At 40.4% G+C, this 24043-nt stretch overlaps 1 protein-coding gene across 1 annotated transcript; it reads right to left on the bottom strand.

The window, feature by feature from the left end:
- Positions 1-2703: 2703 nt before the first annotated feature.
- RBM5 (RNA binding motif protein 5) lies at positions 2704-22967 on the bottom strand. The gene is made up of 25 exons (XM_028718635.2): positions 22855-22967; positions 21865-21920; positions 17654-17879; positions 17025-17186; positions 16821-16890; positions 16313-16386; positions 14119-14202; positions 13266-13326; positions 13046-13111; positions 11765-11925; positions 11245-11342; positions 10961-11048; positions 10738-10815; positions 9799-9871; positions 9330-9418; positions 8870-8948; positions 8313-8404; positions 7531-7692; positions 6587-6733; positions 6434-6508; positions 5588-5767; positions 4882-4956; positions 4077-4174; positions 3862-3991; positions 2704-3347 (listed from the first exon to the last, which is right to left on the bottom strand). The coding sequence occupies exons 2-25, from the start codon at positions 21879-21881 to the stop codon at positions 3222-3224; spliced, it is 2511 nt and encodes an 836-aa protein (XP_028574468.1). The 5' UTR covers positions 21882-21920; positions 22855-22967; the 3' UTR covers positions 2704-3221.
- Between the last annotated feature and the right edge of the window lie 1076 nt (positions 22968-24043).

Genomic DNA, 24043 nt, shown 5'->3' with positions numbered 1-24043 from the left:
TAGATAAAAAAAATGTCTTTACAACTCAAACCTCCCAATTAGAATAGTCAAGAGATAATGTCTAAAATGTATAAATTATTATTAGAATGTGAAACGAAGGATGCAATGGTCAAATCATCAGATACATTGGGCAATGGATATAGGTTATAATATTGATATGGCAGCATGGGAAAGAATTTGGAAAAATTTAAAATTTACAGCATGCTACACTGTAAAAGAAAACTACATGGTGATGTATAGATGGTATTTGACGCCTAGCAAGCTGGCAAAAACGTGCAAGTCTGAATTCAATATATGTTGGAAATGTAAAGAGAAAGGAAACTTTTTCATTTGTGGTGATCTTGTAAGGTTGCAAAAGCCTTCTGAGGAATGATTTATAATGAATTTGAAAAAATATGTGTAAAATATGTTTTAAAACCCCAGCTTTTATTTTAGGTGTACTTGAGGTGCCGAAAGACAAACAAAAAACAAAAAAATGTATGCTACCACAGCTACGCAAATAATATATGCCCAAAACTGGAAAGAGGAGCTGACCCCGTTTTGTGTACCCAGTGAGTGTTCAGCCTCTTCTTCTGGGTGTTATGCTTCCTCAAAACAATCAGACCTAACTCTGGGGGGAGCGGTGTTCATCTTTTGCCACCCAAGGTACTAGTTTAGGTTGATAATGAGAACTTTGCCCCTGCCCTCACATGTAACCTATCTAGAATAACCCATGCCTTAGTAACCTCCCTTTTAGATGACTGCAAGGTGCTGTATGTGGGACTGCCTCTGAAAACTCTCCAGGAACTTCTGTTGGTGTGCAAAACAAGGTCTGCTCCTGTAACAGGACTGTGGTCTGATCCAGCAAGGGTTCTTATTGCTTCCTGTGCAAGAAATTGAGACCCAGTTCTCTTCTCTCCTCCCCCGATGTGCCCTGATGGATGTTATCCACATAGGCAAACATGAGATGCAGGAAGAGGTGGCCTGCAAACCCAAGGGCCAGAAGGAAGCCATGGAGCTCCAGCTACTTGCTGCTGTACCATTGTTTCTGACAGCTCCATTCTGAATCAACTGACCCTACCTGGACTTGCTAAGACAGGCCTCTGCCATGGAAATCCTCTTCGGAAGCAAATCTTGTAACATTAGAAGTCTGGGGGATCATGCCAATGGCTGATCTGGCGCAGCATCCTGTTCTCAGTGGCCAACGAGATGCCTGTCGGAAACCTGCAAGCACAAGAGCGCTCTACTCCCCTGGTTTCCTGCAACCTCTCCCTTCCTGAGACAGGGTGCTTCAGCCACCAATTAAAGGATGTCATCACTGGGAGGGGTGAGGTTGAACTGGAACGGGGATTGACAATCTGACTCTGATGCGGCAGGACCTACTCTAAGGTATGTAGGTAGAACTTGGCCTACGACACTACTTCAATTCAGATTATAAATCATAGTTGGAAGGGGCCCAGAGGGTCATCTAGTCCAGCCCCCCGCAATGCAGGAATCTCAACGAAATCCTACATGACAGGCGGCCATCCAACCTCTGCTTAAAAGCCTCCAAGGGGAGACCACCACCTCTCATGTCTGTACAACAGCACTCACAGAAAGGTAATTCCTACAGGATTTCGTGTTTTGTAACTTGAATGTGTTGGTTCAGACTCTCTAGTCTCTGAAGGAGAAAACAAGCTTGCTCCATCCTCCATGCGAGAGTCCTTTAGATACTTGAAGACAGCTATCATACCAAGGCCAAGCAGTTCCATCTCCATGGGAAGGAAAGTAGGGAATAGAGAAAAGACTGGCAGCTAGCTGCCTGCTGCACTCTGGCTTGTGCTTCTCTGCAAGCATACACCTGGAGGGAACCTCACTAGGCAAAATGCCATGTAGAAGCCTTCTAGTCGAATTTAGAGGGATACTCCAGGAGTTTCCCCATCCAAGACAACACCAACTACTCACTTAAGGAGTGGAGCAATTCTGTCCTTTGCTTAAGTCCAAATTGCCCACTGAATCTGTAGCCAGCCTATTTGTGCTGGCTCCCTAAAGAATGCAATAGGGATTCTACAGACATTAACAGAATAAAGCTCTTAGCCATGCTCAGGGGCTAGGGAATCCTCTGCTGAACTGCACCACTGCAGCTCTAGCATTCGGTTTAATAACTCTCCAATGCACTTTACACTTGCTTTTATCTTTATTCAGGAGGAGTGCTTTCTTGCCAAAGCCATCAGAAGTGGAGAAACAGAACCAAGAGAGACAATCCAGAGAAAAAAGAGGTGAGAATAAAGCAAAGAAAGCGAAAAACCATCAAACAGGAGCAGAGAAGGTAGGAGAAACCACTATCCCATACTAGGAAGGAAAGGAAATTGATGTGGCAGTAGGGGACTGGCGTTGCTTGGGCATAGGATCCTGACCCATTTCCTTTACTGGAGTTCTGCTGGCACACTTGCAATCTTCCTAAATCTTTATTTGTTAATCCCCAGATGGATATATTCCCGTAACACAACCCCAATTATGTGATAAGAGCTCAAATAACTCTGTTAGTGTCGTCAACAGGATTGCTGGTGTCATGGGAACTAGGGCAGAAGGTGCCCTTTTTTGCAAACATACATACATCCTTTTCTCAATACTTCAGAGCAGGACCAAAGGTATTTTATCTATTTGTTATCATCAGCAAACAGGTAGTTAGACATTGTCACTTATCCTTTGCCACAAATCAACTTTCCCCGCTGAGAAACAAAATTTGGTTTAGGCTTTATTTCTTCTTGAAAGAAGCCTGGACTGGCATCTATAATCAAAATCTTCAAAAAAAAACTATACAAAGACATATCTTACAAAATATACAGGAAGGTTTTGCCAAAAATGAGAAACAGTACAAAGTAGGCAGATATAACAGTGTAAAATCACATTAACACTTCCTCAACTGCTCCACAGGACAGGTGTGGGTTTTTGACTACACAAATTTAATAGCATGACACATAAATTTACACTATATACAAAAATGTATAAAGATCCAGCACCCCCTTTTAATCTAGTTATGGTTCATCCAACATGAAGCTGTGGTGCTTTGTGTTTTATGATCCACAAAGAGAAGCATTACACGCTGGAATTAATGGAAATCCTGAAACTAGTAGTAGTTAACCTCAAGCCATAACTAAAGTAACTGCAATGCCTCCAAGGTCATAAGGTTTTTAACAGTCTGTTTGGGGGAAAATAGGGTGAGATGTTTCATGCTTTTCTGCTTCCAAGATGGACGGGGCTTATTCCATTTCAGTGAATCGAGCAAACATAGCTTTCCGTACTGCATCTTTGTAAGAGTCTGCTGTAGAGACACCGTAAGAACTACCTTTTGCTCCTAGCCCAGCTCCCCTCATTCTCACTTGAGCCTGCAAAGAAACACAGGTATTTTAGCAGCAGCAAAACAAACATGACCACAGAAGTTACGTTTCATTCATCACAAGTCTCAATGGGAGAACAACCTCTGAAAAATAATTTAAACTCACTTTTTAGCCAAGCAAGTATGATCCACCCCCCAAAAAAAATATTCCTCAGGTATGCGCTGTCCCAATTCAGCAACCTTTTTTTGGGCCACTGGGCACATTTGGAAAGTGCCATGAGTGTTATTCAGAAAACGTCTGCCGTGGTTAACACAAAATGGCTGTCACATCCATAAAAGCAGAAAGAAACAGGAGCACAAAATGGTGTGAGCAAGTGTGTCCCCCAATGGGAAAAAGTCACCTAAATCTGTCACTGCCACACTTCTTCTGAGCATCTCTCCTCCATTCAAGAGAGATGGGAGCGTGGGCATGTTTAAGATTGTGTACTTAAGTGTAATTCAGATTTTTAAACCACTTTTCAACTATCTAGGATGATAACCATATACAACTCCTCCCTGCTTACCTCAATGGGGGCTGTGATACCTTGACATTTCCTTCCTAATCCTGAACCTTCCCTCCAGCCCATAGCTTGAAGCATTTTGTTGCCAATATTACTATGGTCAATGCCATCTTTTGTGGGCTGTTCATAATTCCTAAAAAACAAACACACAGTTAAACTAAGGAAAATTTAGAGAATTTAATTTAAATGTAAAATGGTAAAGTATTTCAAATACATACACAGTGCCTGCATCAAACACTTTTTTCCGCTTTGGCTCTGGTGGCTCTGGTATGCCGTATTTCTCACGTCTTTCAGCTGCTCTGTCTCTGTATTTCATCTGAAATTATATCAATTTCATCAACTTCTGAACTCATTGTCAACCCCAGCACATACTCTAGTACCCTTCTGCTTCTAGGTAGCAAAACAATGTGGCATCTATTGATGTAGGCAGCATAGAACGCAAGAGAGTCAAGTACAATATCCAAACAGTGGAGAAAAAGAGAAAGAACGGGTGCACATCATACAGACTGATCCCACTCTATTGCTACTGGATTCAATTACTTTCAGAATTAAGAATTGTTGCCCATTTTTAACTTTGACAAAATAAAGGGGGCACAACAAAAAGTTCTGAACCAGATTGCAACAGTTAATATATAAAGTACATGAATGGCAATCATTCTGCAGATTTTGGCTGCATAACTAGTTGATCTAAAATCTTTATTCCCCACCCCAAAAGACACATGTGAACGAGATGTATTTTTCCTGTGTTGCAGAAAACTAGGACACTGGATGCTCCTAAATGTCAGGGGTTGGCAAGATATATTCCTTCCCCTTGAGCTTTTTTCAACTACCAAGTTTCAATCCAGGACTTCCCATCTTTTACTTATTTCGTGTTTGAGAACCATAGTTTGATTTCTATCATTCCAATTTCTTTTTGAAAGCAATAGAATTAACCCAAATCTTGGGGATCGCAACAGAATGCTCGTGGAATGGTTGCCTGGGGGCTGAATGAACACCTCAAAATCTATTGTCTTGTTTACTTACCTCTCTCTCACGCATTTCCAAGGCTTCGAGCTCTTGCTCTGATAGTCTCGATCTCCTGTAGATGTCCATGTTTTGCTTTATAGGAAAAAACCATCATCAAAATTGAATAATTGAGACTGGCACAAGCTATTTTTTTTAAAAAATATTTTCTGATTTAAGACTACCTCACGGTTTTATTCCTAACAAGCAATATCCATAAGTAATAAAACACTGCAAGTGAGAAGCTCAATGCCACATACTATTTTGTGTATCTAAAAAGACAGACAAAATTTGTGCCCCCCCCCCCATTATGTGGGATATAACCCTGTGGGAAGTATCCCAGCAGAAGACATAGACAGGCATAGTAATATTAAGAGTGCGCTCCAGCTCACTACTGCCCCCCACCCCGCAAAGCCAGGGCCATTCTATCATCAACTACCTTGTGGAAAAAATGCTAACATTTTTTATGTTGATACTGCTTATTGTGCTTTTTAAAATGGAGTTTAGTATTACTTAGTAGGTGAGATATAAGTAACTATAATTAAGACGACAAGGTTCGAACTACAGAGGGAAAAGAGAAACTCTCCACTTGTCTAGAATCCTCTTGACCACTTTCCATGCTTCCACCCCCGCGCCAAGCCAAGAGAACAAGTTGATATTCAGTTATTTTGGGTGGCAACTATAAAATTCTGCAATATTGAGTTTATTGTTTGAAGAAGTTGATTACCTTATGAAGATCAGACAGCTGTTGGTGCCTGACTAGAGCTTCTTTATTTGGGAACTGTCTTCTACATAACAAACAGGCCATTTTTTTCCAGTCTGTTAGTTTTTCTTCTTCATTTTCCAGCCTTTCCAAGAAATCCTCTTCATTATCACTGTCTCCACTATAAGCAGCCACCAATCCACGCTGGAAGAGGAGTAATGTCGTTTTAGCCCAATAAATACAAGCTGCCAAGTTCTATCACACTAAAGGGCAGGTGATAGACAGTAGATTGTTATGGGCTCTACCACTAGAGGGTTGATATAGGAAACCTCAGGCCACTGCTGTTCTACAACTCAACATGCCTGACAAAGAGGCACCCTATGAACGTGTAAATTCCATTTGTTTCCCTGACAAGATTAGAACTCTACAGAATGTCCCATATCCCATAACTCTCAGATGTTGCTTTACTTCCGTTTTAGAAGGAACACCCTAAAAAGAAAGGAGTTACTGTAAAGATCAGTTTTCCAGCTAAGACCAACAAAGTTTCATCACAATGGCCAACAGCCCTTTTGCAACTCGAGATTAAAAGGGTCCCAAAATACTCCTTCCTGTTTTCTGTACCTGTCTGCAAACTTCTAAATTATTGTATAAAGGACACGGAAGCCTAATTAATTGACATGTTTAGCTGAAATAAGACTGACCACTAAATATAAGCTTACAAAAAAAAAATCAATTCTGATTCTTGCTCCATCACAAAAAGAACACGTGTTTCACAGCTCAAAGAAAGCACTCGCCAAAACTTATTTATGAATTAGGCATGTTAACAAAAACCTTAAACACTAATGTCAGTGCAAGTTTCTATTCACTCACTTTCAGTGGGTTATCATCTTCACCACCATTCTTTATAACTTCTGTTATTATCTGCTGTCTCTCAGACAAGGTACCCTGAAGAAAGAAAGAACTGTTAAGCCCCAAAACTGTATACAATATCCTTTTTAGATATTAAATCCTACCAACCTTTACCTTTTTCTCAAACAGAGCAAAGCCAGCATCAGCTGCTGCAGATTCTCGTCTTTCTTCCTCCCTTGCATTCAGAGGCTGAAAGCTATTCTTGAAGTTCTCCTTCTGTTTGTTTAGACTCTTAGCCCAACGTTCCATGTCTTTAGCAATCTAAATAGGAAAACATTGACATAAATTAAGTCTATACCAATAAAACAAATCAAATTTAGTATCTGCATACAATATCACGTTTTCCGCACCTATAGATTTCAGGTTATTCACATGCAACTCAATTTTGTCAAATGAGATATCAAACTAGTGTGAAAAAGACATGTATTTGGAAATCTTTACATAACCAACTTAAGTGTTTAGTTCGTCATTTAAAGGTTATATTACTAAATTGCCTAGGTTCACGAGAGGTGTCATCCTGTTAGTGATTTGAGCATATTGGGACCCACTGATAGTGTAAACTGTAACCACACCTGCCTGCTTATGGTGCCAAATACAGTGGTGCCTCGCAAGACGAAAAGAATCCGTTCCGCGATTCTCTTTGTCTAGCGGTTTTTTCGTCTTGCGAAGCAACCCCATTAGCGGTTAAGCGGATTAGCACTATTAGCGATTTAGCGCTATTAGCGGCTAAGCTGTTAAAAGGCTATTAACGGCTTAGCGGCTTTGAAAAAGGGGGGGGAGCGGGTGGAAATGGCGAGACTCGCAAGACGTTTTCGTCTTGCGAAGCAAGCCCATAGGGAAATTCGTCTTGCGAAGCGCCTCCGCAATGGAAAACCCTTTCGTCTTGCGGGTTTTTCGTCTTGCGGGGCACCACTGTACTTTTAAGCTATCCAGTTTTTCACTTAATACTGTTAATAAGACATGCAATTTTCATTACGTGATTGAAGTAAAAAGAGTGTTTTGTGTTCAAACATGCAAACTTTGATCTTATCAATTAAAGCTGTCATTCTGATCATCACCTGCTGAGCTGTTTTACTCTTGGGCTTCTCTTTCTTCTCTTTCCCTTCTTTTGTGGAAGATGCATTATTTTGATGGTAAGATGTACCCTCTGCTGCAGGCATGTAGGTCTCTTTCTCACCATCCCAGTAAAGATACTGCTGTGTTATCGCATTGTAGTAGTACTGAGGGGGGGAAAATCCGTATCAATTCATATTTATATCCTATACATCAAGTTACTTTTCAAAAAAATAAATTTCCTCATATGCAACTCGTGTAGAGACAGATACCAAAACCAAGAACAAGTTTGAGTAAATTTGGATTGTTATGGGTTCACATTATTAATCAACAGAGAAACTCCCTATGCAGCCTAATTTTCTGAAATATTGTCTGTGCAAACATTGTTTCAGATAAAATAAAAAAACTCCTTCCAGTAGCACCTTAGAGACCAACTAAGTTTGTTATTGGTATGAGCTTTCATGTGCATGCACACTTCTTCAGATTGTGTCAGATAATACCAAAGATTTGAAAGACATACCAATCAAATGGCTATATGGCAGCCTGTGAACAGCACATGCATGAATGCACATGTCACTACTGCAAATTAATACCAAGCTGGACAATTGGTACTTCTACCACAATACTCTCCACTGACAGTAACTGTTCAAGGCCTGGGAAACAGATTACTCCCCAAGTTGCTAACCCAGTACTGAATGACACTCTGTTTCCAAAAGGTATGCACGATTTGGCACAGGTTATGACCCCATGTTATTTTTAGTTAAAAAGAGCTGGGAGCAGATTTTACCTGGGAGTTTGGATCATAGTAGAGCCCCGTTACAGGATCATAATAGAAACCTGATGATTCATCATATTGGTATGTAGAAGTATCTGGAACAGCTGAAAATTTAGAAGTGTGAGCTATTATTATTAACTGCATGTGTTAAATCACCATTACTTAGTAGATGTCAAACCACAAATCGCAACAGTAAATATGATAAAGCAGCAGTTGTCTGACCAACTTGCTCATAATGAACTAGCTAGTCTCGATCAACCCTAGGTCTGAGACACCCAAGAGCAGGCATCATCTGGAATTCTGCTCATAGCAATGCTGATAATCATTCTCGACTCCCTTTTGTATCAATAATTTCCTTCCAGCAGTGCCTTTGCCCTTTCATTTTGCCTCCCAACCCCCCCCCCCCAAAGGTCTTGGATATTCTCACTTCAGGAAAACACTACAGCAGATTAAAAACAAGTTCATCCTACCCACATGGTTACTTTTGTCCTAAAAATGAGCACTATCAATACGTATGAGTGCAAACTGCTGTCTATTTCCATTGATCATTGGAAGGGAAGTTTGCTTACCATACTTGGTGCCAGGGACCACGCCAGTTGAAGATGCTGATGGCACCTGCGCACTAGTGCCTGGCTGTGCTACTTGAGTCTATGGGGGGGGGGTGAACAATTTAAAAATAGGATCTTTAAAAGTTGCTACTATTCAGCAACTTAACATAAAAAAACTTACACCCAGTCCCCCTCAACCTGGTGCCCTCCAGATGGTTTTTTAACTACAATTCCTACCAGCCAAATCAGCATGGCCAAAAGCAGTTAACTGAAGCTGAGGTTCAAAACATCTGGAGTTCACTAGATCTTGAAGGCTGCCTTAAATGAACCTATTCAGTATACTACATACAGGTCAATACTTCCAAAATGGAGTTTATACATGCAAGCTCCACTAAGCCACACCATTATCTTTCAGCCAAATGTACCTTCCAAATTATTATAAGATAAAATCTCACTCCAACAGAATACAGATTATATTTACCGGAGAATCGGGAGAGCTGTTCTGTTGATTATATAACTGAGGACTCTGGGAAACAACAGCTGCTGTGGTAGCACTTGTCACTGGAGTACCTGGCAACAGAGTTATTAAAAGTTCAGCAAAGCAATCTGAAAAACTACAATAGCACTTTGTTACTCAACTAGAGCAGGCATGGCCAAACTTGGCCCTCCAGCTGTTTTGGGACTACAACTCCCATCATTCCTAGGTAACAGGACCAGTGGTCAGGGATGATGGGAATTGTAGTCCCAAAACAGTTGGAGGGCCAAGTTTAGCCATGCCTGAACTAGAGCATTTAGATTTTCTAGACTGTTCAAATACACAAACTCATTGTTTACCCTTGTATGCCACTCTACTGAATGCAGAGACCAGCACTGAGTATTCCATACAGCTCTTGCACAGGAACATGGGTAAGTAGAATTTTACCACAGTAATAGGAAGAGGAAACTGTTACCTGATATTGTAGCTGTATCTGTGTCCAATGTTCCTGCTTGATTCTGGTAAAACTGCTGATAATCCTGTGAACACTATGCAAAGAATTAAGACAAAATTACTTGTGTGGTACATATGTATTTACACAGGCTTGGCTCTTAACAGAAAGAAATTTATAGAAGAAAAGTCCTGGAAGTCCTGCTCCCTGCCCTGTAGAATTTTTTCCACCCAGCTTTGGGTGGGCGGGCCTTGACTGACTCCAGCTACAAAAAGCTGAGGCTGCTGAAGAGGTCGGAGACCATTTTGGTTCTCTCTTTAGTGCAGACCCAGGTCATCAGGCCTGAGCTGCTACAGCTACCACCCACCATGAACCACCCTTGGAAGGCCTGGCAGCAGATGCGTTCTATGCTTAATTATGCTGTTTTAAATGTGCATTTTACATTTGACTTCCTTTAGCAATATTTTCTTATGAAACATTTAAGATATTTTTGTTGCATTAAATTTGCATTCTGTGCTTTACTTCCTTTGTAATGTTTTATTTTGAAATCTTCAGTTTCCTGTTATGTTGTTTTGAATGTATACTTTGACTTTCTTCAGTAATGTTTGATTCTGGATTGTTTTATTTGATGTTTTAATGTGTTGTAAACAGCTTTTGAGATTCCCCCTCATTTAAAATATAAAGTGGTATAGAAATGAAATGCATAATAATGATGATGTTTTCTGCCTCCTGGAGGGTTGGGGAATCTTCTAGATAATGCTGTCTAAGGTTCAGCTTAATTGCAAAAAACTGGGGAAGAGCCCAATCCAATTTTGGGATGATTCATTATCCTCCCAGAAGCTCATTGCCCCCCATTTCATAGCCCTGGATAGGCTTTTTGGAGTGGGTGGGAAAAGAGAGGAAACTTTCTGTCAACTTATTTCTGTTCACTTGCGAACCTAAGATAATACTAGTCATACGTACCTGAGTGTACTGGGTATAGCCATCCTGTCCCAGCTGGAGGTAGTTGAATTCAACTGCTCCGCCTTCTCCACTTTGCGGCTGTAAAATTAAAGGATATGGTAAAGTAAATAAACCAAACCAAACCAAACCAAACCAAACCCAAAGGTGGTTTAGATGGCTAATTAAATTGATGGAATAAGGCAAGGTCATTTACAACAATCAATTTTAGACTCAGATCCCCTACCTGGGTTGATGACCACTGGGCTGCAGCAATGGCTGTACTAGCAACAGAGAAAGCACTGACACGATTACCATCTGGGAGAAGCAAATCCCTAAAAACAAGAAAAACATCTAAGAACATTTCACAGACAACCTGCTGTCATCAAAAGCTTCAAAACACCATTTCATTTCAGTTTTATCACTGACATTTGCAAATATAGCAGCAATACCAATTTCCAATTATTTACCATTTGGAGAAAATTTGACATACATTTTAAATATGAAAGAGCAGCAGTTAATGAAACTCACTTCCTGGCACTCTTGGCAAAATCCACACCAATCGTTTTGCCATCTATTTTAAGAGGTGGCTGAAGACTCTGCAAAATTTGCAACAGCTGAGAAGCATCCTAGAAAGAAATTACAGGTATTGGACAAAGCTCAAATTAAAACACAATATTATTGCTCAGAAGGGCACTGAGCTAGGCAGGCACATCACGTGGGCTGCATACCTTTACACAAGATTTTGTTCTATTATGAGTATTAATGGCCTGATACAATGCCACTGACTGATAAGATGACCAAACGCTGTACCCTTCTCACCACATTTAAGAAGTGTCTTGTCCACTCATTTAGTACTATGTAAGCCATAAATGTGGAATGCCAATAAGATGATCCTCCAAAAGTTGCTTTAATTCCACTACCTCTACAAAGCTAGAGAAGGTACAATTGCTCAAGATGCTGCACATCTCACTGAACTGGAATACTTTTACTTTTTTCCAGTGACCATATACGAAATTCAGTATCAAAGTGAAATAAAGTATGTTCTCACCATTGCTGAAGACAACTGTACAAAAGCAAAGCCTCTATTCTGTTGGGTCTGTTTGTCTTTAATAAGTCGAATGTTATTTACTGCCAGTGAAGCATATGGTGACAGTGCTGTCATGATCGATTCCACTACTGTGTGAGGGGCTATGTTTCTGAGAATAAGAGCTAGGAGAACAAATAGCAAGTTATTACAAGATGCTCCATATATTACCCTTTAAGTGTAAGAGCACACCAAATTCATAAATTAAAAAATATTGTATTAGTATTTTATAATAACACCTAAGGTATATTGATATAACCTAGTCATTTATATGTTACACTCACTATCACAGGAATACATTAGTAAGATGTAGTTTTAAATATGAGTACAAGCAACCCCTGATTTTTGTGGGAGTTGTGTTCTGGGTTATTGTGCACAATGGTGGAGTGTGTATAAGCTTGCCCCACCCCCTCTTTTCTAGCGATTTCTGGGGCGGGCATGTGTCACTTGGAATCACATAAATCGGTTGTTGCCTGTATGTTAGAACTTCTTAGTATAAATATAAAGCTAGCGAGGAGGCCTTTCCTATATGTACGAAGAATGGGGAGCAGGAAGAACCCCAACAAAGAGAATCAAGTCTTATAGGAAATAACATGATTGCAGGGGAGGAAACAATGTGGGGGGAGGGTTCTTGTCTACAGCAAGGGGCCCAAAAAGGGGAGAGAGAGGCAGTGAGTGAAGGGAAAACCTAGAGAAAACCAATTCTCAAAGTGCCAAAATGTTTTATTATGCTCAACATTTCATAATTAGAAAATTTCTTTATCAAGGATAGCTTACAAAATCTGCAGCAAAGCTTTTTGAAATTTGAGAACATTTTGAAACTTGAGCCACTGATGAAAAAGAAAAAGAAGAGTAATGTACTAAGGAGGGGAAGCAGAGGAATATGTGCTCTTAAGAGTGGTGGTAGAGAAAGATCAGTTTAAAAAACATCAACAGAGAAAAACATGCTTGAAGACTGAGGAAGGGGGGAAGGAGTGGGGTAAAGAAAGCCCTGCAACAGCTGTGAGGGCTAAATTTGGGTTTCAAATGTCCTGAGCTAAAACGATCTCAATACTACTTATAAATCTCTGGGTTACTGTGCTTCAGCACCTTGGATTTCTGCCCTATGGTCTACTCTTCTGAAATGAAAATGAAAATACTGAATCAAATCTATGGGGATCTTGGCAGGAAATGGACTTTATCTTGCAACACACACTTTGGCCGACCAATCCCACAGTATAACAGAAGACTTGAGACTTTACTCACTATCACAGTAGTAGTCTACAGACTGAACAGCCTCTGGTCCTCCAGGTGGTACCTCCTGTTCTGAATCTTTATTGCAAATCAGAAAAAATAATTTTAATCATGCAGTAACTTAGGTTGTTACATCAAGACGCCTCTACTATGTCAGAGTAAGAATAACATGCATAATTTATAATTGTGAAATAAAAATATCTTTAGTTTAAGTTACTCAAATAGAACTTACCAAATTTATCTGCTCCACAACGGAAGCATTTTAGACGCCTCCTGAAGTTGTAAAGGCAGCACTAACAAACAAACAAATCCATTACATTTTTAGATCATTCAGCTGATGAAGCTTGCTGTAGCATACCACATCTATACCAATTAATTTAAAGTGAAACTGTTACCACATATAATCATCTGCAGCCTTCAGATACCAGTCTCAACAAACTTTATCCGTTCACACAAATAGCAATTCTGCAAGTAGCCTCTATAAAATAAACTAGCCTATCCTCTATAGCATTTTCTTAGCAATGCCCATCTTTCTATTGAAATATTACAGAATCACTTAATTTGGTGTAAACATTGTTCAGTGTTTGAGAAGAGCTAGAGCTCACAGTTCCCTCAGCTGTATGGGTCTATAGCCCTGGAACGTGCATTTAGAGCAGAGAAGGGAAAACACACAGAACTTATCATCATCTCTACGTGAAGCCAATAATCAGTGGCTTCCGCCTTTAAAGTTTGTTAACGTTTCTATTTTCTCATATTTATCTTCCGCTTTTCTTCCAATGTGGAACCCAGGGAAGTGTACTAGTGGTTCCCAGAAAGTCACCAAATCAGGCACTAAATACTAGACACAGACCTGCTTAGCTTCAGCAAGGAATGGCCTCACACCCCTTCAGATCATTCCCTGGGTATGTATATTCTTGCTGAACTGTTTGTACTTGTTTCTGACAAGCCTTATAATTTATTTAGATTTTGCTGTAATAGCTCTGAATTTTAAATGTTACTAAAATTTAAGTCACTTCCATGGGTGTAGTCAATAATGATTAATGAAGTTAAAGAGCAACTAGGAAAAATGTGAAACATTGCTTTACCTTGTTGCAAAGCCAGTCTTCAAATTTAGGCCTGGGATTACTGTAGTGCATTGCGATTTGTTTCCCTTGAATCAACAGTTTTTTCTGCAAAAAAAGCACATTTAGTTATTCCTGTATCACGGCACAGATGTCCATTTTCCCATGGCAGAGCACACTTCGGAGGATTCAGTGCTCATGAATTAAATGGACAACATATGGGGAGGACGTAGAGAACCAACCACCGCCTCCTACACTCTGCCCATTCAATCCTGCAGGACACGGGCAGTAAGAAAATGGGATGTGCAGTAAAAGTAAACGGAATCAGGGAGTGTTGATCAAGCTGCCAAAACTAAGCGCTGACATGGAACCAGGAAATGTCTCAAAGGAGACCGAGTCCTACTGGCATAGCAACACGCTTTTAAAAATATTGTCAAGTGATTGCTTCACTTCTTTCCCAACTCCAAACACCCTAGAATTTTAAAACTTCAAAACAAATGGACTGTTTTCAGTTGCTTTCTTCATGAAGTGCCCCTTGAAAGTACAGTAATTTCTCCCAAGAGGACCCTGGTTAGCTTCCTGGAGGCTGAACAAAACGTCATGAACTGAACACACGTTCAGTATGAATCTTTTTTGACTAATTCATCAGTTCACATAAAAGCTTGTGTAAGAAATTTGTGTTCTTCAGACAGTAGCTTTCTTCAAATAACTACAATGCTACTGAAATTTCACAATAGGGTATCAGTTCATTTTGCTCTCAGTGCCCCTTCAAAGTTAGAATGACGTTATAAACGATTAGCTGCTTAAATGTATACGAAGAAGCCAAGTTTCTCAACTTAAACTTTATTGATTCCTACATATACATAGTTCCCCTATCCCTCCCCTGATTTCTGTAAGCCATTAACAGCTATTCATTCAGAGAGATGCACCTTTAAGTATGTCAAGATGTGTATGTTAAACCTAATTTTTAGCTAAAATATTACGTCAGAAAGTAAAGTTCTAAATATAAATGGCATGAAGAAACTTAAAGTATCTGGTAGCTCTAGGGTGCAGATTTCATCCTTTTATTGCTAGAGTAGGCAAATAAGGGGAAGGTTGAAGGACCCAGAACAAACTGGGTTATGCACACACACGTTGCTGGCATATTTACAGTAAATCATGTTTGTCTGACAGTTAGCAACAGGGCCACTGGGGAGACGACTACTTTTCCCTAATGCTAGAGGATGTGTGGTTATTTTTTGGAGTGAATTTGAAATTTATTCAGTAAGATGAATACTGATATAGCTTTGTATATGTTAAAAATTGTGCAGAGTTTACTAATAAATCCAGCTAATGTTAATTCAGGCACCCATCTGCGCCACCAATGCATGCTATGGACATCATAAAAGTCATTTAATGCATGCAAGGATTAGGTACTCTTTCAGCTTAATTGATGTGGTGGGTGCCCATGATATGAAGTCTAGAGAAAAACTCATTATACTTCCAGTTATTGGATGTCAGAAGTGGAAAAATTCAGCAAAAGGTGAATTTTCAACCTTGTTTTAAAGCCACAATAATTGTAATTCTGCTCTTTATATATTTTAGCATCTCCACCAGCTGTATAGGTCTAGCTTAACAGCAATTCAGTAGGAGAGAAGTTTTGCTATGAAAAACTGAAGTATTAGTAATCCAGAAGCATACCAATGCACTGGAAATAAGCAGGGAGATATTTCATTATTATTTTAATTACAAATTTATGTTGATTACATTAGTAATACTCCACAATGTTCCACTTTCATTTGTTAAGTAATATTGAAAAGGCATATGTGTTACTATAAAAGTGCAGCTGTAGTTTAATAGACTGCCCTTTCACAGCTAGTGCTAGCATAAAGCACACATACAGTATTACTGCGTTCAGAAAAGCCTGTATGGTTTGAAACTTGAGAAGTTACTATGGAAATAATGTTGAGAGACCAAATCAGTCAGGTAAAATGCTATGTTATTACTATCAGAATAGTAATATGCTGATTTTATAACAGGCAGTTTGGCAAATCTACTGGGGCTCTCTAGCACTATGCAAACACATTTCGAAAATTTTAACATATACAAAGCTTTTAATCTTTAGGAAGTCATGGTTTTGGAACAAACCACTCCTTCAGCCTTTCATTTATTCCTTTTTAAAAACTGTACAGACTTGTTCCATTTTCAGGAATAATCTAGACTTTGTGAGTGAAGCAACCTGATTGGCTTCCATCCAGCTGGTAGCATCTTGAAAGTGATAAAACTCCACGAAGGCGAAACCACGGCTTACACCTAGAGACAGCATTCAGATATAGACGGGATAGTTGTGTTAGTCAGTTCCTTTAAAACAGGTGAATCTCTCTCCAACTGCTTCATTACTTCATGACAAAGCAGTTTTATAAATGCGACGTCAACTCTGAATTTGCTTCTTGTTTTGCCATGGCAAGGAAACCAAGCTGCCTTAACACCTGAATGGGATCCATGTTTAAAGGTAACCATGCAATGAACTACTAAAGTTTAAAAACAAATTAACAGTAGGTGTTACTTACCATACCCTTTAATATATAAAAATCTGAAGGCTTCTTCCACTATCTACAGCCTTTCAAAAGGCCAAATTCCTTACCCATGGCAAACCTTTGATTCTGATTGTACTTGCAGGTGTGGGGAAAACGTTTTAGGCCTGGGGAAGAGGAAGGTACTGCCAAGAAATAGGTTAACACTCTCACCTGTCTTTCTCTTCATCAGCCTCACATCCGCAGGCCGAGGGCCTTCACAGGACTCAATGATCTCACGAATCTGTATGCAAGTTTAATTTTTTAAAAAACTATTAATATTAAAAATTGAGTGCTTTTCACGATTATATAAGCTGTTTCAGCATTTATTCTAATGCAATCCAAATATTCTAAAGACAATAGTTAAGTATTACTTACATCATAGTCTGTAACAGTGATAGGGAGCCCACGCAACATGATGGTCTTGCTTTCTTTCTCATCATTAATGTCATTTCGATAGTCATGCTCTCCATAGTCCCCATCAGAATGATATCCATCTTCTGATTTGTCACTATTACGCCGCTCGCGTTCACGCTCTCTCTGCCAAGTAAGCATGTGTTTTAGCAAGCTGACTCTATAGCACTTTATCCATTAAAAAAACAATCAGGACTTGTGAAAATCATTCAATCCATATTCAAATAAGCCTTTCTTTGCTTGAGAAGCATGAGATACAATGTTTACTTTCTACAGTCAGTATCCAGAAAAAATATTGGCCATATGAGCTCCATATTGTAAGTAAAGCTAGGGAGTCTACCATTGATTAACACAGGAAACAGCACAATACAAAAACACTCATTATGCCAGGGATAAGGAACCTGTAGCCCTCCAACAGTCGAGGTTCTCCAACCACCATCAGTCCCAGCCACAATGGACAATGGTCAAGGATGATGGAAAATGCTAACCAAGAGTATTTGGAGGGCCACCTGTTTCCCATTTCTGCATAACAGTAACCAAAGTTAAAACATGTGTTGTTCAAAACTTTCCATGCACACAGACATTACACTCACCTCAGGACTGTCATAATCTCTACCATCATAATCTCTACCATCATAATCTCTGCCATCATAATCCCGACTATCGTAATCCCGGTAATCATCGTATCTGTCACTTCTGCGCTCCTCGCTAGATCTTTTATAGTCAGAATCCCGTCGACGACTTCTGGAGTCCCGCTCATCACGATCATCTCTATCTATGATAGAGCCATATCTTCCACTCCGTTCAGTTCTGCTCACACTACACAAAGAGTTGGTCAAGTCAGACAGCTTGAAAAATGTAATTAATCAGCAAAGCTTTTAACAGGATCAACAGGGTTATGCAAAAAACAATCAAATAAAGCCCCAATTAGCCCCAGCCACACTGGGGCATCATAGTACAATGGCTTAAAAAGAGAGAGGGAGAGGGAGAGGGAGAGGGAGAGGGAGAGAAAGAGAGAGAGAGAGAACGAGAACATGGCTATACAAGTAACTCCCAAATTATGTGGGGGCTACATTCTAAGTAACTGCACCTTAAAGTGAAATCACATATGCCGTATTGGCCCAAATATAAGCCGCACCTTTAATATTCAAGGGGGGGGGGGGAGAGAGAGACAATACCTGAATATAAGCCACTCCCTTAAAATTCAGCAGGGACTCATACCTGTTCCGTTTTACCGTATGTCTGTTTCAGCAGAAATATCGTAAAAGCCAATTTTTGTAAGGTCGCAAATTTAAGCCACTTAAACTTGTCACGGTTGGAAATTGGAAAAAAGTGAGGCTTATATTCAGGCCAATATGGTATTTGAAACACCACTGAAAAAGCCTGCAAACACCCCACCCCTTTTTGTATTACTTCTGGGTTCAGCACAATGCACATGTGTGCAGTCACACACATATCAGATGTGCCTAAAATGGTTGCTGCCTGTAATTTGTATGTGATTCTCCCTTTTCATAAAGACTTACCCAGGAATATATAAAGGTGGCCCAGGATAGTTTCAGGTACAACTTTGACTAATAAGAATTATTATGCACTTGTGACTTTATAGGAAGACATTCGTTTTAAGAAATCCTAACTAATAAGTGACCTTTTGTAAAGAATGCTAAATTGTAAAAAAAAAAAATCAAATATTTTTTCCTGTGATTACCTCTTTATAAAAAAATTCTAATTCATTGATGACTGACTAACTATTTAACACTATAGAAGACAGCATGAAAACTGCGCTCTCTTTTTGCAAGTATATAAAAAAGTAAATATTGGAATTTGGCTGTTTTACACTGAACAAATAAAAGGTTACTTCAGGATTTTAGTTTTTAGGGCTACAATCCCAAAGCCAATTCCTAGGTAATAAGCTTTGGGAGAGACGGGACTTAAGAAAACATGTACAGGATTGTGCTGTAAATTACTTAAGAGGATAACACAGTTGTAGAAATGATTGATACATTAACTGCTTTTAAAATCTCAATAGCATTTCACTGGAAAACAAATTCCCTACCTGCCTGTTTGGGATTTGGTTTATAGTATTTGGGACACAGCTAGAATGCTAAAAAAATTACTTAATATGCATCTTACTTAACAGTGGTAAAGACAAAAAATAAGGAAGCTATTTGTTAAAAAATGAACTCCAAAATCGTTAGCTTTCAGGAATGATTTAAATTTACAGGGATGTATGTCCTTATTTACTGTTTACACTGGTGTGGTAAAATATACAAAATAGTTGGGTCCTAAGTATTGTACAATCTCTCCTGCTCAGGTTCTTGTAACTAATGTATTAGCTAATTTTTAGCTGTGTTGTGTATTTCTTTAATATGTTAAATACACAACTGTTTTTCTATGTTAATACACAGTGGTTCAAGTGCTTTATAAAAAACACTTTTATTTATTAAACACATTTTTACTCTTCCTTTCCATCAAAACAATCAAAGCAGCTTTTATTACTTTACCTGTGTAAGGTGAACACATACAGGGAAAGCATCAACACACAATGACATTTGGTGAAAGTGGTTGTGCATTTAGGACCAGATTCAAAGATTACAGGTCCTCCCATCATCTTGTGACATATACTCTGAAGCAGGGATTGTATTCTAGGTTGCTTGGCTGGAGATTGAAAGCTAAGAACTTCAAGGCAGCTTTCTCTGAAATGCTACATACTCAATGTGCTAGACAGGCACAGGTGATTAATCTCAATGCATGGTTAATACAAGTGATGACAGTAGGAGGGATTTAGATTTTTTAGGCACTAGGGCAGGGGTTAACAACCTAAGGCCCATGGGCCGGAAGTGGCCCACGGAGGTCGTTTGACTGCCGAAAATTGCAGGGGGGCGCGCTCACGCACACCCACGATCCGACCCACGGAGATCTGATCTAGCCCAGGCAAAATAAACCTTGCTGACCCCTGCACTAGGGGACAAAAGAAAATGTTTATCCACAGGAGGCAGTGATTACCAACTGGGATGGCTTTAAAAAGGGATCAGCATAAATTCATAGAGGGCTATCTATGGCTACTGGCAGTGTGCTTTTTTACATCCCTCATTGTCCAATTGCATTTCTTTTTGCCAAGTTTGTGTTCCTTTTTGTTCTCATTTGGATAGGACTTCTACTTATTTAAAGAAATCTTACTCCATATAATTATTTGACTTTGCTAGTTAGTTACATTGGCTTGATGGTATACCCATTCTCACCTGCAATATACATTTTAGCTGAGCTTTTATTATTATAGTTTTGAACAACCCCCAAGCATGTGAATTTTTTCTTTTGATGTCAAGTGTGACTATCTTGGCAACTTACATATCACTTACATGTATGTTCAATTTGAAAGCATTATGGTCACTGTTTGTAGTCAATTCAATAACATTTACAAGTCACAAAATGTGCTGGATGCCAAAGACCAAGTAGAGGGGTCACCACCCTTCTGTTCTTTTCCATGGCCAACTGTTCAAGGGCACTGTCATTTAGAGTAATTAGAAATTTTATTTCTTTGTTGTGGATGGATCTATGGTGAGCAGTGAGGTGACCAAGTTTGCTGATCCCACCAAATCATTCAAGGTGTTAAGAACAAAAAGTATTGAAAGGTGCTCCAAAAGGATCCATCCAAAATGGGTAAATGGCTATTAAAATGGAAAATGCAATTCAACATAATCAAGTGTAAAATGATGCACATTGGGGCAAAAAGTACCCCAACTTCACATGTGTTTATAGGATCTGGACAGGTAGTAACTGACAGGGAAGAGAACCTTGGGGTAATAGTGAATAGTTTGATTAAAATGTGTGTTGTGCAGCAGCGGTGAAAATGCCATTTTCATATTAAGGATCATTAGGATGTCACTGAAAATAAAGCTACCAATATCATAATTATGGTTATACAAATCTTTGGTTTGACCATACACTGAATATGGAGTACAATTATGGCTTCTGTTCCTAAAAAGAATGTTTTAGAGCTGAAAAAGGGAGACTGAATATGATCATGGGGATGAAACAACCCCCTATGAGGAAAGGTTTCAACATGTGGGGCCTTTTAAATTTAAAAAGGGAAAGTAAGGGAGGACCTGATAAAGGCGTACCAAATTATGAATGATGTGCAGAAGGGGGATAGAGAAAAGCATTTCTCACAGTACTTGGGATCATTCAGTGAAACTGAATGTGGGAAAATTCTGGACAATAAAAAATGTTTTTCCCACAGCATATAAAACTATGGAATTCATTCCTACAAGATCTAATAAGGGCTATCTTGGAAGGCTTTAAAAAAAGATTTAAACAAATTCATGACACTGGAAGCAATATGCCTCTGAATACCAGTTGCCAAAGATCGTATGTGGGCAGAGTGCTGCTAAAACCAAGTGCTGCTTGCAAGCTACCACAGGCATTTTGCTGGCTACTGTAAAAACAAGATGCTGAACAAGATGGCTATTTGGTGTGATCCAACGAGGTGCATGCAAGCTTCCTACACAATTTAGAACCCTGACTGTTCAGGTTTTTTCTATTGTAGAGCAAATAGGCACTCTGCTTCAAAAAGGCAGAATCAGGGGCTATTCAACTTGGGGCAGGGCTAAACAAGTGACCATGCAGCCGCCATGGCCACACATGTTCCCATCATACAAGTAATGCCTGAAGATGGCTAAAGAAATACATTCATATACCACAGATCTGGGACACATCAGGAAAAAAAGTGCTTTTCATATTTCATAAATCTACATCTCTGAAATTGCAGCCGCCATTATGTAATACTTCAATGTTTGCTTTTGCCTACCGTTTGTCAGAACCCATGGCTTGCCTTCAGTTCCTGCTTCTAGTGAATTGAGTTGTCTATTTAGGAGGAAAAGAAAAACAATCAATGCAGACACCGATCATTTTTAAAGCATAGTGCAGAAATGCAAAGCTCCAAAGTAATGCCTACAAAAACCTGGTCAAGCACCCTAGTAATGAACGCCCCTCCAACAGCGTACTTTGAACTAAAAAATAGCTTTCAGTACCCTCGCTCCTAATGCTAAGTCTGCAGCAAAAAAGAAAAACAGTAACAAGATAATCAGGGAATCGCTGTAAAAGGGTTATCTGCAGAGGTGTTAAAATACATATTTAGATATTCACAAAAAGTGACTCTTAAGGTACGCTTATGTTGGGAAGGAATAGAGAAGTCAGAAGCGGAATGGCCACGCTGGTCTTGGTTAAATTAAACCAGAAGAATCCTTTCTACAACGGGTGCCTCCCGCTGGGCATTGCAAGAGACTGGCGCTGACAGGGCGGCGTTTAATGGTGGCCGATATTCCGCAGCAGACAGAGAGAGAGAGAAACGGAGGACGCAACCACACCTGCGGCGACCAACAATAGGGACCACAATAGCAATTATGCGGAGTTCTCCACAAACGCAATGAAGGGGAGGCGGCGACTCGGAGGAAGGGACGGAAAGGCATTTTAAAAGACCTAAAACTGAAGCTCCTTCCCACCGAAGAAGCATTTCCTAAGCCTTCCCCTGCTTGAGAAAGCGGACGGTTGGCGCTCCAAACTGCCGCGCCCACCTCCGCCGCCCCCCCCCCCAAACCGGGCTCCCTATAGCGTCTCTTCTCTCTTTGGCGCCTCTGAAGCTGTAGGAGGCTCCAGTTACGGCTTAAAAGTCTTATGAACAGGCAAAAAAATAAATTCTAATTCGTTATTCCCAAATCAGACTAAGGACTCTTCCCGAGTTCTTCTCTACTGACTATATAGCCGTCTCCGCATCGGAAACCCGATTTTCAGTACCTACCGGGGAGGGAAATGGGCCAAGGGCCGCCTCTGCCACCGCAACAGCTACAGCAGTAGCCACACCAGCTTCTGTCAAACACCACAAAATGGCGCTGAAGGGGAGCTCGCCGTCTTCTACCCACAATCCCTCGCGCTCCCCGCCTCCTCGCTCCTCCTCCTGGAAGCTTCCAGCGAGCCGCGAGCTCGAGAGGCAGCCTTGAGCTCCGCGCGGCCTGCTGGGTAGCGTCGGTGTGCTGGAGCCCAACCTTCGTTTATTGCGTTTCGCGGAGTGGGGGGGGGGGGGGGGAAGGAGGGGGATTGTGCCCAAAAATGTTCGTAGTGGGGCATCAGAGATGCGAAGCGAGACCCACCGCGGCAAGCTTGTAGCTCCCAAGTAGACCCATGACTCAAGCATCTCCCGGGGTTTCCTCCCCGCCGGCCACGGAGCCTGCTTTGTGCAAAAGTGATGTGCAGCGACTGCAAAGATCCCGCTGGGCAGACAACCATTTTGTGAAATTTACATCGCCGGCAATCACGGCCATTTCATAAAGCCGGCGAGTTGAACAGAAGTCTGGAGCGTGTGAATACACCATGATGATGTTTAATTTTTAAAATAATAATAATGGCGAAATGGTATTAAGTAGGCTTTCTAACACACGCCTTAATGGTACATCGCAATTCACATGCAGTCTATAGAAAAGCCTTTTCTTCTGCAGAATTGCCACGTTCTGGAAAAACAAGCGAAGCACGTAATGGGTGCGATCCTGTGCGCATTTACTTTGTATTAAGTCTCCTTGGGCACAGTGAGGCTTACTGTTGAGGAAGCATATACTGTACACAGGAATGGGGAAGCGTCTCGCCCGTCGCTCAACTGAGTCGCTTTGTAGCCGGCGCCGCCCCTCCCTCTCCGGACGCGCCTAGTCAAGGCGGATTCTGGTCTTCTTTTTGGTCCTATTGCAAATACATAAACGGGCCTTACTAAGGGCAGGTAGGATAGAGAAATAAAAGGCTTGCCGCTTGTTTACTCGCCGTATGAAATGGCAGGGAAGATGGTCTCTACATAAATGGGGCAAGCGAGAAAGCGATCTCCCAATTTTACACCCCCCTCCCGAATTCTAACCCTCCCAAAATGGCTGGCGCGGGTGGGTAGAGGTGGGATGCCTGTCAATACCAAAATATCCCTCAACAGCCACTTTCAGGAGCGACACTTG

Source organism: Podarcis muralis, chromosome 2 (assembly GCF_964188315.1).
Source record: "Podarcis muralis chromosome 2, rPodMur119.hap1.1, whole genome shotgun sequence".
Classification (NCBI taxonomy): domain Eukaryota; kingdom Metazoa; phylum Chordata; class Lepidosauria; order Squamata; family Lacertidae; genus Podarcis; species Podarcis muralis.
This window is presented reverse-complemented; position numbering and strand designations above follow the sequence as displayed.

Coding starts and splice junctions, on each gene's coding strand:
- RBM5 (XM_028718635.2), bottom strand. Junction 10,816..10,960: donor CCCAGTGGTCATCAACCCAG/GTAGGGGATCTG, acceptor TTAATTTTACAG/CCGCAAAGTGGAGAAGGCGG. Junction 5,768..6,433: donor AAGATGATAACCCACTGAAA/GTGAGTGAATAG, acceptor CTCCTCTTCCAG/CGTGGATTGGTGGCTGCTTA.